The sequence below is a fragment of the Spermophilus citellus genome (genome assembly GCF_964194105.1).
Source record: "Spermophilus citellus genome assembly, chromosome: 3".
Classification (NCBI taxonomy): domain Eukaryota; kingdom Metazoa; phylum Chordata; class Mammalia; order Rodentia; family Sciuridae; genus Spermophilus; species Spermophilus citellus.
In genome coordinates this window covers 80,813,899-80,826,037 of record NC_138184.1, presented here as the reverse complement: position 1 = coordinate 80,826,037, position 12,139 = coordinate 80,813,899, and the positions used below count along the sequence as shown (strand labels likewise).

General features: G+C 50.0%; 1 protein-coding gene across 5 annotated transcripts in view; it reads left to right on the top strand.

Annotated features, from left to right (window-relative positions):
• HECTD4 (HECT domain E3 ubiquitin protein ligase 4) overlaps positions 1 to 7,462 on the top strand; it is a 188,896-nt gene extending 181,434 nt beyond the window's left edge. For all 5 annotated transcript variants that reach the window (XM_081286402.1, XM_081286401.1, XM_081286400.1 and 2 more), the window contains exons 71-76: positions 431 to 534; positions 749 to 970; positions 3,520 to 3,686; positions 3,979 to 4,174; positions 4,415 to 4,637; positions 5,105 to 7,462. In XM_081286402.1, the coding sequence (XP_081142528.1) occupies positions 431 to 534; positions 749 to 970; positions 3,520 to 3,686; positions 3,979 to 4,174; positions 4,415 to 4,637; positions 5,105 to 5,241 (1,049 nt within the window). In that variant the 3' untranslated portion in view covers positions 5,242 to 7,462. The remainder of the gene's footprint in view (positions 1 to 430; positions 535 to 748; positions 971 to 3,519; positions 3,687 to 3,978; positions 4,175 to 4,414; positions 4,638 to 5,104) is intronic.
• The last annotated feature ends 4,677 nt before the right edge of the window (positions 7,463 to 12,139 follow it).

The window sequence follows — 12,139 nt, the reverse complement described above, 5'->3', positions numbered from 1 at the left end:
AGGCTTGGCACCAGGAGAGGTGCCGCCTATCAGGCTGGGCTGCGACCTCACTGAATCCTCTGCCCAGCCTGCAAGGCTCCACCTCTCCCCCATTCAATAGAGGCATGACTGAACCCCATTCAGAGATGTCCTGAGAGCAGGGCTACCCCTGGGTCACCCAGCGAGTGAGCAGCAGAGCAGGATTTTACTCAGCTCCCCCCGTTCTGCTCCACCATAGCCACAGTCAGGTTGACAAGAATTGATCATCCAGGCTAGGGTGTGACTCTGTCAGAGGCTTCCTAGCCTGGGGAGGCCCTGGGTTCAGTCCCCAGCCCTGCAAAAAGAGAAAAGATTGATTGATCTTCCAGGTCTCGCAGGTGAGGTGGGAGGGAGCCTCCAGGCGCTCCTCCTGGGGACCCCTGGGTGCTGATCCAGCCTGTCTGTCCTGCAGGTGGCTCCTTCCGCCACTTCCTGTGGCAGGTGTGCAAGGAGCTGCAGAGCTCTTCGCTGTCGCTCCTGCTGCTGTGCCCCAGCTCTGCTGTCAACAAGAACAAGGTGAGGCCATAGCAAGGCGGTCCAGTCGCAGGGTGGTGTCGGCTCCCTGGTGTACATCCTCCTGGCTCTCTGCCTTTCAAGCACCTCTCTGGTCTGGGTGGGCAGGCCTTGCTGTGCCACCTGGGTGAGCTCGGGCCTGTGGCAGCCTCTCCTGCCTGCGGTGGGTGGGTGCCAAGGACACCTGTTCACTGCTGCCTCTGCCCCTGCACCTCAGGGCAAGTACATCCTGACGCCCAGCCCCATCACCTACGGGGAGGAGCAGCTGCTGCACTTCCTAGGCCAGTTGCTGGGGATCGCCATCCGGGCAGATGTCCCCCTTCCCCTGGACCTCCTGCCCTCCTTCTGGAAGACTCTGGTGGGGGAGCCCCTGGACCCTGACCAGGACCTGCAGGAAGCAGACATCCTTACCTATAATTACGTCAAGAAGTTTGAGAGCGTAAGTGAAGGCTCATTTTCTCTGGGTGGCAGCAGGGCCCTGGGCCCCTGCCCCCCCACCACCTCCACTTGGCTTCAGGCGGGCCCCAGCCCCACTATGAGGAATGATCCCCAAGAGAACGCTAGCGGTGTCAGGAGGGCTGGTGTCGGAGCTCTGGCCCCTCCCTGCTGACTGAAGAAATCAGGGGTGATGTGACCTGCTCTGCCAGGCCCTCTGCTTACAGTGTCTGTCCGTGAGGATGCAGGTGGAGGGTTCTTGGCAGCTCAAAGAGAAGAGGCAGGGGGAGGCACCACAAGAAGGTCTGGTTTCTTTATTTTTGGTCCAGTTTTTAAATGTTTTCACCAGTGCGTTATAGTCATACATAATACCAGGGTTCATCTGGATATAGTCATATATATAGGCAACATACTAAGGCCCACGTCAGTCCCCAGTACTTCCCCTTTCTCTCTCCTCCCACCCTTTTCCCCTGTCCTCCCACCCTTTTCCCCTCTACTCTACTGAACCTTCCTTTTATTATATTTATTTATTTATTTTTAAAATATTTTTTACTTGTAGTGGAACACAATACCTTTATTTATTTATCTATATATATCTATATCTCTTTATATATATATATATGGTGCTGAGGATCGAACCCAGGGCCTCACACATGCTAGACAAGCACTCTACCACTGAGCCCCAGCCCCCGCCCTTCCTTTTATTTATATATTTTTTAGATGCATGCTTTATAGATACACAGGAAGAGGAAATTTGCCGTGGTGTGCTCACATACGCACACAGCAAGTCAAGGGCCCAGTTTCATCTTTAAGAGTCGCTCAGGGGCCTCAGAAAGCCCACAGGTGGTCAGCCCTGTGGATCATCTGGGATATACCACAAAGGCTTTGAAATGGAGTCCTTCCTCCCCTCCTTGAGCACACTTGAGACACCGGTGGAGGCCACGGCAACATCAGACCAGCCCCTCCTGGAGGAGCAGGTGGCCTGTGCCCCCCGGCTGCTGGTGTGGCTGAGGCTGTTGGGCCTCCCTTCCTCCCGTAGCATCACTGAGGCCCAGGTGGGCCGGGCTCTGGGCCCACTTCCTGTCTTCATGAAGTTTCCAGACTGCTTCCTGTATGTAAGGGCCCATGCTGAGGGTTTTAGTCCATCCTCACAAGCCCGGGAAAGGGCTATGGGAAGTGCCCTGCTGGCCCTGGCCATCCTCGCTGGCAGAAGGGCCAAGAACTCCGTCTGGCTCCTCAGCTGGAGAACCATGGCAGCAGGGTGGGGAGGGTCTTGGAGAGCCCTTCCAGTCCTCCTCTGCAAGGGCCCTCCGTCTGCTCCCATGGCCGCAGACCTCCACAGGGCGGTTTCAGGTGACTCTACCAACAGCAACTTCCAGGGCCACTGAGGCACCTGGTGGCCAGGGTCTCTGTAAGCAGCCAGCCATGGGAGCAACAAAGCAGGGGTCTTAGATGTCACCCTTCTGCTCTGCAGAAATAGGACTGCTGAGTCACCCAAAGGGGCTAAGCAAGGGGTCTGCTCCCTATGTAAGCATCTCTGTCAGACACGGCTCTGAGAAGTCCTCTGGGGCTCTGCATGACAGCAAGGGACTGGGACTGCAAGATAGTAATTAGGGATGCTACATGAATGCAGATAGTAGTCCAGCCAAGGCTTCCAGCTGAAGGGGACCACAAGGCCATTGAGGGAGGCTAGCTGTGCTTCTGCCAGCAGGATGCCTGCAGCCTTCACTGAGAAGGGTGCCACCGAGAACAGAGCCAGGTGGGTTCCAGCACTCCCAACTGTCACTATCCTCAGCAGCTGCAGGCTGCTCTCCTCTGGATCATGTTGTCATCTCTCCAGGAGCCCAGTACGCTTCTTCCAGTGACTTTTGGACCTTTATTCTGGCAAATGGTGGAAGGCAGTGGCCTGTACATGTTCCACAGGTAGAATTAAGTCTGGGCTCTGGTGGCAGGTGACAGGAATTCCAGGTTCAACTAACTTAAGAATATTTAAAAATATATAGTCACTCTTTATAGGTTTGGCTTTGGGCAGAGCCAAATCCAGGTGTCTTAGGTTGGATGCAGTGGCGCACGCCTGTAATCCCAGCGGCTTAGGAGGCTGAGGCAGGAGGATCGCCTCAGCAATTTAGTGATGCTCTAAGCAACTTAGTGGGACTGTCTCAAAGAACAAAAAGGGCTGGGGATGTAGCTCAGTGGTTATGTGCCCCTGGGTTCAATCCCTGGTACCAAAAGAAAACTTAGTCTCAGTCTTTCCCAGATGCTGGCAAAGATGGCCTCCGTAGCACCAGGGGTGCCATCCTGTCATCAGAGTCACACCAGCATAAGAAGGCTGCCCCTTGAACACAGTATTAGGAAAAAACCCAGGAATTTGGATCTCATTAGCTGGGTCTAGGGCACAGACCCAAAGCTGAACTGACAGCCTGGCCTGTGTCCCACGCCCATTCACAGCCAAGCTGGGTGGTGCCCAGATAGATCTCTGAGTGCCACTGTCCAGGGGCATTGGCAGTGCGGCAGGCAGTGAGCCTGAGTCTGCCCTACCTGTGGTCCCTGCAGATCAACGACGAGAGCGAGCTGGAAGCCCTGTGCGCCGAGATTGCCTCCCAGCACCTGGCCACCGAGAGTCCTGACGGCCCCAGCAAGCCCTGCTGCAGGTTCACCTACCTGACCATGACGGGCGAGGAGGTGGAGCTGTGCAGCCGCGGCCGGCACATCCCTGTGGCGTGAGTGTACACAGGAGGGTCTGACCAAACCAGTCAGCCAGGGTGACAGAGGCACTGGGCCTGGGTCAAGTGACAGGTGGGAATTTCCCAAAGGAGAGGACATTGGGCACCAAGAAAGATGGTCTTCAGCTGAAGGCCTTTCTCAAGGGCACACCAGAAGCCAGGGAGGAGTGAGCTGAGCTGCCAGGACTGGGTCCACCGGGGCGCTTGGGTCTGAGGCCACTGGAGAGGCTGGGGGCCTCTGGCTGCAGCAGCACCCTGTCAGCCTCTTGGGTGCTCTCCCTCACCCCAGGTGGGAGAACAAGGACATCTACGCTGTAGCCATCCGCAGCCTGCGCTTGCGGGAGCTGCAGAACGTGGAATGCGTGACAGCCGTGCGCGCAGGCCTGGGCTCCATCATCCCCCTGCAGCTGCTCACTACCCTCAGCCCCCTGGAGATGGAGCTGCGCACCTGTGGCCTCCCCTACATCAACCTCGAGTTCCTGAAGGTAGGCGGCCCTAGGCCAGGCCGGTTGAGCAGGCTGTGGCAGTGGACCTGGCACCCAACATTGCCCTTACCTTTGATGGCAGGCCGCAGCAACAGCTTGTCTTCACACTCTGTCCTCACCATGGACTGTCACTGTAATCTCCATAACTGCCCTGTGCTTGTGGCCCATGTGTAGACTCCAAGGCTGGGATGGCTCAGCGGCGACCCCGGCCTGCTCACATCTGGGGTCTCTCCTCCCCAGGCCCATACCATGTACCAGGTGGGGCTAATGGAGACGGACCAACACATCGAGTTCTTCTGGGGGGCCCTGGAGACGTTCACCCAGGAGGAGCTGTGCAGGTTCATCAAGTTCGCCTGCAACCAGGAGCGCATCCCCTTCACCTGCCCCTGTAAAGATGGGGGCCCCGACACAGCCCACGTACCCCCCTACCCCATGAAGATCGCCCCCCCGGATGGCACAGCAGGTACTGGCCCTCCCACTCCCATTCCAAGTAGGGACACTCAGGCCCTTCTCTGTTTGGAACCAGAGCTGTCAGGCCTGGCGTAACGAACGAACAGGATCCCACAGACCAAAATCCAAAACATAAGTGAGGGGAAGGGCCAGGGAGGAGCTGTGGCAACACAATCCTGATGGTGCAGATCTCCTAGCATTTTCAAAGAAAATGAAAACCCAGTATTTTTTTAATCTCCTAACTTTATTTTGGTGGGGGCTGGGGCTTAAGCCCAGGGCTTGGCTCATGCTAGTCAAGTACTCTACAACCCAAGCCGTATCCCCAGCCCCAAATCTCCTTTTAAATGCAGAAAAATAATTTTTTAAAAAATTTTGCTGGCCAAACAAACCCGGAGGCAGAGAGGCCAGCCGACCTCCCTGGGCCTCCCATAGCCACATGCACCTGGTCCTCTGACGTTGGCCCCCATGTTTCTTCTGTAGGTTCCCCAGACTCCCGCTACATCCGGGTGGAGACCTGCATGTTCATGATCAAGCTCCCCCAGTATTCCTCTTTGGAAATCATGCTGGAGAAACTGCGCTGTGCCATTCACTACAGGGAAGACCCCCTAAGTGGCTGAAGCGAGCAAGCCCAAGAATTAGGCTGTCACCAGGGCACTCACTGTGCCAGCCTGGGAAGCCTGCGACTGACTGCAGGTGCATCCCTCCAGGGCCCAGCGTGAGGAGTTGGCAACATTTTGCTTTTCTGAACTTTCGTCCACGTTCTGGGGCCTCCTGAAAGACTTAACCTTTTGTCTTTGTACGTTTTGTGATGGGTTTGGTTCTTTTGCTGCCTGTTTGTGGTATATTTGTAGGATAGTCTAGTTCCCACACAGTTGGTGTCTAATTTGATCTTCCTGGAAGTTGTGTCTCATGATTCCCAGATTCTGATGCCATATGGCTCCTGCTGGTTCCTTTTCACAGGACATTGCAGCAGGAGGCTGGGCGTGACATAACTTCAGCCACACAAAGTGTCCTGTTTTTTCTGCAGTGTCTCCACAAACACCTGTGGCCAGCCCTGCCCACTGGCCTCAAGCAGGCATCTCTAAGGCAGCGCCTCCAGGCCTCCTTCCATCTTGAAGTGGTTGGGCCAGTGCCCAAACATGCAGGGGACACACAGGGAGCTTTTTGTGTTAATCTTCCTGCTTTAGAATCTGTTCCTGGGAATAAGCCCGTGGTAGTTCCGCGTCTCCCACCAAGACAACCCCATCTGCTACCTGTCTCTTCTGGGCCTCTGGTCTAACAGTTTCCCCTGGACTGCTCAGGAGCAGAGGACACAGGGACATTCCTGGCCTTAGCTCAGAAACAGTCGGGATGTGTCCCAGCTGTGGGAGTTGAGGCATACTCAGAGCTGGAGGGACAGTGATCGAATGGGGCCTTTTCTGAAACCGCAGGAGTGAGAAGCACATGCTTCAGGCCTGGCCCACTTCTGTGCTCAGAAATGGCCCTTCCTCCCAGCACGTGAGGGTGCAGTGGAGGGGCTGCTGTGCCCATTTTTAAGACTGTCTGAGGTGCTCTGCTCAATTCAGGGTCTGCTTCAGAACTCAGACCTTCAAGTCCAGATGGAGGCTCCAGGGGGTCCCTCTGCCCCTCTGGTTGGCCTACCCGACACTCCTAACCCCGAGTGTGTGTGTGTGTGTGTGGTGGGGCTGAGCTGCCTCCAGGCTCACTCGCTGCCCCAGTGCATTTGTGCCCCAAATAAGTCTTTGTCCAATGGTACTTTGTTCCAGAGCAGCACATGCCATCTTGCTGGACGCTGTCATTTTGGGCCTTGCCAGTTCTTACAGAACTACAGCATTGTATTTATTGTATGATATTGTGCATACAGGAAGCCGTGCGCCAGTGCTGTCTGGAAGCTTCAGTGTGCGGACTGGCTAAGAAAAAGGATGTGCTCCACTTTCCTCTGCCATGACCCGGCCGGCTGGAAAATGTGTGGGTTTCAGGGTTAGAGCTGCTCGCATCTATCTCCTCCCTGTTAAGCTTAGGAAATGCAGTAAGGACCATTTCAGAAAAGATTCCCCAACCTGATGGCAAGACAAACCTAGGATCAATGGTGACGGCTGTGTCAGTGTCACATGATGCAGGAGTTGCCCCTAGAGGCGAGGCCAGGGCCCACAAAGCAGGTCCCCTGCTCAAAAGAAAGATGGTCGGCTGCTGCCTCCCCGGGGCCACAGCCCCCTTGATGGGGGAGGGGGGGGGTCACATCAGGAATATGTTCCTGACAACAAGGATCCTCTTATTTTTGCAAAATGAAAGAGCCTTGGAAATGACTAGAAGTGGTTTTTCCTCCCTGTATCTCTGATTCTTGGTTCCCTCCAATCCTTATCCCTTGAATGGACTTGGGTTTCTGTCAGCTTCCTCCCCAGGAGGGGCTCAGGGAGCTTCTGTTGGCCCATTACTCGGTCACATGACAGCTGTGAGTGAGATGTCTGCTGCCATCTCAGCTGCTCCGCCCAGAGAGCACATTGAGGTCCGGACAGATCCAAACCTTGGCCCTAAAAATATGTGCTGTAAAGTGACTTGATGTATATTTATTCTAGTTATTTATGGTTGCATTTAACAGACTTTTCATTCAATCTGATGCTATTTACACCATGCTGTGTAAAGGAAGCTCACTACAGGAAAAAAGTCTCACCAATAAATAACCTTCATCTAATTCTGATTTACCCTAAGAGTGTGTGATCATGTACTCTTGCTGAGCAAGTTCAAAGGCTGACATGCTCAGATGGCTCTGATACTAAGTGCCGCCAAGTGGCTAGGAATTAAAATGTTTCTAATTATTATGGTCTCTTTGGACTTGACGTGATTCTTATGCTTATGAACTACCCAACCCCTTGAGTCTATGCTTTTCATGTAGAAAGTGTAATTAAAAGGGTGGAAAGCCAAGATCAAGGCTAAGGCTGACCCTGCATGTTCTGTTAGTGGGGATTTTCTGTAAGCAGGCTGTTGTATGGAAGCATCTGACCATCCTAGACCACAGTCCTCCTTCAGGGGCAGCCTGCAGCCACACACATGCAGAGGGAAATGAATGTAGGAGCAAGCTGGAGACCAGGAGCGAGCTGGAGACCTGGCTCGGCCCTCTTGTTGCACAGGGAGCCACCACTGCTATACCTGGGAGAACCCAAGGCCATTCTCTGATTGCTCCCCTCCTGCTGCTTTGTGGGGTGTCTTCATCCACATCACTTCCTGTCCATTTTCAACTTAAGAGTTGCTTCGGGTAAGCTGCTGGGGCTGGCTTTGAACTCGTGATTCTCCTGCCTCAACCTCCCCAGCCACTGGGATTATAGGCTGAGTATGTCTCTATAGGGAATGCAAGGCCCGTGGATGAGGAACAAGTGGCTTTTCTTCCTTCTTTCTGTCTGTGTTTCGAGGTGCTGGAAACAGGGAACACAGTCACCACTCGCAGCAAGGAGCCCTATAAGGCTTGAGAAGCCAGAGAAAGAGGCCTAAGCTCCCAGGATCTGCCTGCTCACCAGTGCTGCATCTATCTCCTTAGACTGCCTCTCAAAAACTAAATCCATCAAAAAGGATGCCACCCAATAAGACTCATCCTCAGGAGTCAGCAGAGAAATACAGATTAAAACTGGTAGAAAGACAATCACATGGTTGAGGAAGGTATGGAGCAATCTGACTCCTCCTTCTGCTTTGGAGCTGTTTTCGGAAAACTGTCACCATGTACTTGGGAGTTACCAACAAATCTACACATGGCATTCACCAAAATTTCTGAGCACGGTGGCGCACACCTGTAATCCCAGCATCTCGGGAGGCTGAGGCAAGAGGATGGAAAGTTCAAAGCCAGCCTCAGAAAAAGCAAGGTGCTAAGCAACTGAGACTCTGTCTCTAAATAAAATACAAAATAGGGTTGGGGATTTGGCTCTGAGGGAATGTGGCTCGAGTGCCCCTGAGTTCAATCGCTGGTACCAAAGTCCTTGAAGAGAGAACCAGACTGAAAATCTGGACAAAAATCAAAATCTCTCCACTGAGCACCAACAAGTCCTCTCCCAGCCACACAACAGATTTTTTTTTTAAATATTTGTTTTTTAGTTGTAAGTTGAACACAATACCTTTATTCTATTTATTTTTATGTGGTGCTGAGGGTTGGGCCCAGGGCCTCACACATGCTAGACAAGCACTCCACACCTGAGCCACAACCCCAGCCCCAGACAGCAGATTTTGTACCAAGGATTGAACCCAGAGGCACTTAACCATTGGGGCACATCCCCAGCCCTTGAACTCAGACAGACAATGACATCTGGGGATTTCCAAGGAAAATAAAGGCCAGCTGAGGGCCCTGTGGTGAGAGCTTGGAAGGGCTGCTGAGTGCCACACTCAAGACACACAGCCAGGAAGCATCAGAGGTTTGAGGGAAAGTCTGCAATAGTAAATGCTAAAACAAAAAGTTCCCAGATACAGAAGAAACCCAAAACCCAACTATGCCACACAGGGAGTAAAAAAAAAAGCAACCATCCACAAAATTGAGTGTGTGTGGGGGGGTATATTGTGAAGATAAAAGACATGGGTTTTGAAAAGTAACATAATTTTGCTCTAAGGATGAAAGAACAAAGTTAAGAAAATCTCTCATGAAATAGGATAAAAACAATATAAGCAGGGCATAGGGATGCACACCTGTAATCACAACAACTTTGGAAGCGGAGGCCGGAGGATCACAATTTCAAGTTCAAAAGTTACCAAGAGCCTGATCTCACAATAAGATTTCTAAAAAGGGTCAAGGATATGGCTCAGTGGTACAGTAGCCTTGGGCTCAATCCCCAGTACCAAAAAAAAAAAAAGAAGTTTAGAGAAAATCCATGAGGATTTGAGAGTGTCAACATCTAACTATAACTAGAATCTTTCAAAGGGAGAAAAAAACAGACCTTGCAACATAATGATTCAAGAAAATTCTGAAAAAGGTCATGAGTTTCCAGGCAGAAAGTGATCACTTAATACCTAGCTCTTTGAATGGAAAAAGCACACACCAAACATGGGGAGGTTTCTTTCTTTTTTTTTTAAATAGATAGAGATGAGAGAGAGAGAGAATTTTTTTAATATTTATTTTTTAGTTCTCGGCGGACACAACATCGTTGTTTGTATGTGGTGCTGAGGATCGAACCCGGGCCACACGCATGCCAGGCGAGCGCGCTACCGCTTGAGCCACATCCCCAGCCGAAACATGGGGAGGTTTCAAATACCAAGGAGAGAGAACCTGAAAAAGCTTCAAAAGAGTAAATTTAAGTGCAAGTCCAAAGACATCAGACTTGATAGCAACCTAGAAAGTAAAAGTAAAAAATACATCCAGTGATACTTCTAATTTTAGCCAGAACTACCAAAAAGGAAAAAAAAAAAAAAAAGCAATGGAAATTACACAAATGATAGAATTACTTAGTCATGGCATTAGGCCAATTCTCCATGTTTAAGAAGCTAGCAAAATGTAAGTAAGTATAGACACGGAAAACATAAACATGTTGAATCTGAGTTGCTTTGAAGTGAAAAATACACAAATACACTGAATAAATTAATGGCAGGTTGGAGATGCAGATTTAATTTAAAGGCAAAAAGCAATGGCAATGACCATCTGAACACAGCAAAAAGAATTAAAAAATGTGAAAAGAACATCAGTAAACTCGGGCAACTTCATATGATCTAATACATGGGGGCAAAGAAACAAAACGATTAAAGAAATATTGGCTAAAACTTTCCAAATTTGGTGAGAACTATAAATCCAAGGACATAAGCTTAATGAACCTAAGCATAAGAAACAGAAGCAGGCAGGGGATGTAGCCCAGCTGGTAGCACACCTGCCTCGAATGCACAAGGCCCTGGGTTCAAACTGGGAACAGTGGCACACCCCTATAATCCCAGCAGCTCAGAAGGCTGAGGCAGGCAGATGGCAAGTCCAGCTTGAGTCCAAATTCAAGGTCAGCCTTGGCAACATTAGCGAGACCTTCTCAAAGTAAATAAAAAGCTGGTGACAAAGCACCCCTGGGTTCAATCTCCAGCATCACATACACACACAAAAAAAGGGGAGAAATACAACACCTTTCTAGTTTGTACTATGTCAAACTCAAGCAAGTCCTTCAAGCAGAAGGAAAACACACCAGATGGAAATCTGGATCTATAGAAAAAATATCAAAAATAATAATTACATGGGTAACTTTTAATAGAAATGTTCCTCTTCCTAAAACTCTCTAAAAGGTAATTGTTCAGTCAAGAGCAGTAGTGCACCTGTTGCCCCAGTGACTCAAGAGGTTGAGGCAGGAGGACTGCAGGTTTCAAGTCAGTCCTAGCAACTCAGCAAGGCCCTAAAGAATTTAGCAAGACTCTGTTTCAAAATTTTACAAAAAGGCTGTAGATTCATGGCTCAGTGGTTAAACATTCTTGGGTTCAAACCTGGTACCAGAAACAAATAAATAAAAATGAAAAATGCCTGGGATGTAGCTCAGTGGTAAAATACTCCAATATGCAGTGGCTGGGAGGAGGATAATGGTTCAAACAACACCTACTGGGGGATTTATAACAAATATAGAAAAAAATGTGTTAATAATCGCACAAAGGCTAGAAAGAAATGAAATATGCTACAGTAATACCAAAAATAGAATGGTACAATAGCACTTGAAAGAAGACCATAATAAATTAAAGGTGTACAAGAGAAACCCTAAAGGAATTAAATAACAATAAAGAGTCCTAAGTAGGTACAGTGGTACACACCTATAACCAAGCTACTCAGGAGCCTGGGGGGTTTTTTCAAAATAAAATTTAAAAAGAGGCACAAAAGTATTGGGAATATAATTTAATGGTGAGAGCTTGACCAGCATGATCAAGACACAGGGTTTAATCCCCAATACCAAAGAAAAATATAAGCAAATAGCAAGATCAGTGTGTTTAAGCCCAGCTACCACCAGTATAGTGGCACACACCTGCACTCCCAGTAATTTGGAAGGCTAAGGCAGGCACATCTCAAGTTTCAGTTCAGCCTGGGCAACTTAGTGAGAACCTGTCTCAAATAAAACATTTAAAAAAAAGGACTGGGATATAGGTCAGTAGTAAAGTGCTCCTGGGTAACAAAAAAACAAAAACCCAACTACCACCAGACACAGTGGCACATGCCTGTAATCCCAGTGGCTCAAGAGGCTGAGACAGATGGACCTCGAGTTAAAAGCCAGCCTCAGCAACTCAGTGACAGCCTGTCTCTAAATAAGATATTTTTAAAAAGAGCTGCAAGGGCTGGGGTTGTGGCTCAGCGGTAGAGTGCTCACCTAGCACATGTGAGGCCCTGGGTTCGATCCTCAACACTACATAAAAATAAATAAAATAAAGGTATCATGTCCAACTACAACAAAAAATCAATATTAAAAAAAAAGGGGGGAGGCTGGGAGCCAGTCACAATGAAACATGCCTATAATCCCAGTGGCTCAGGAGGCTGAGACAGAAGGATTGGGAATTCAAAGCCAGCCAACAACAGCGAGGGACTAAGCACCTCAA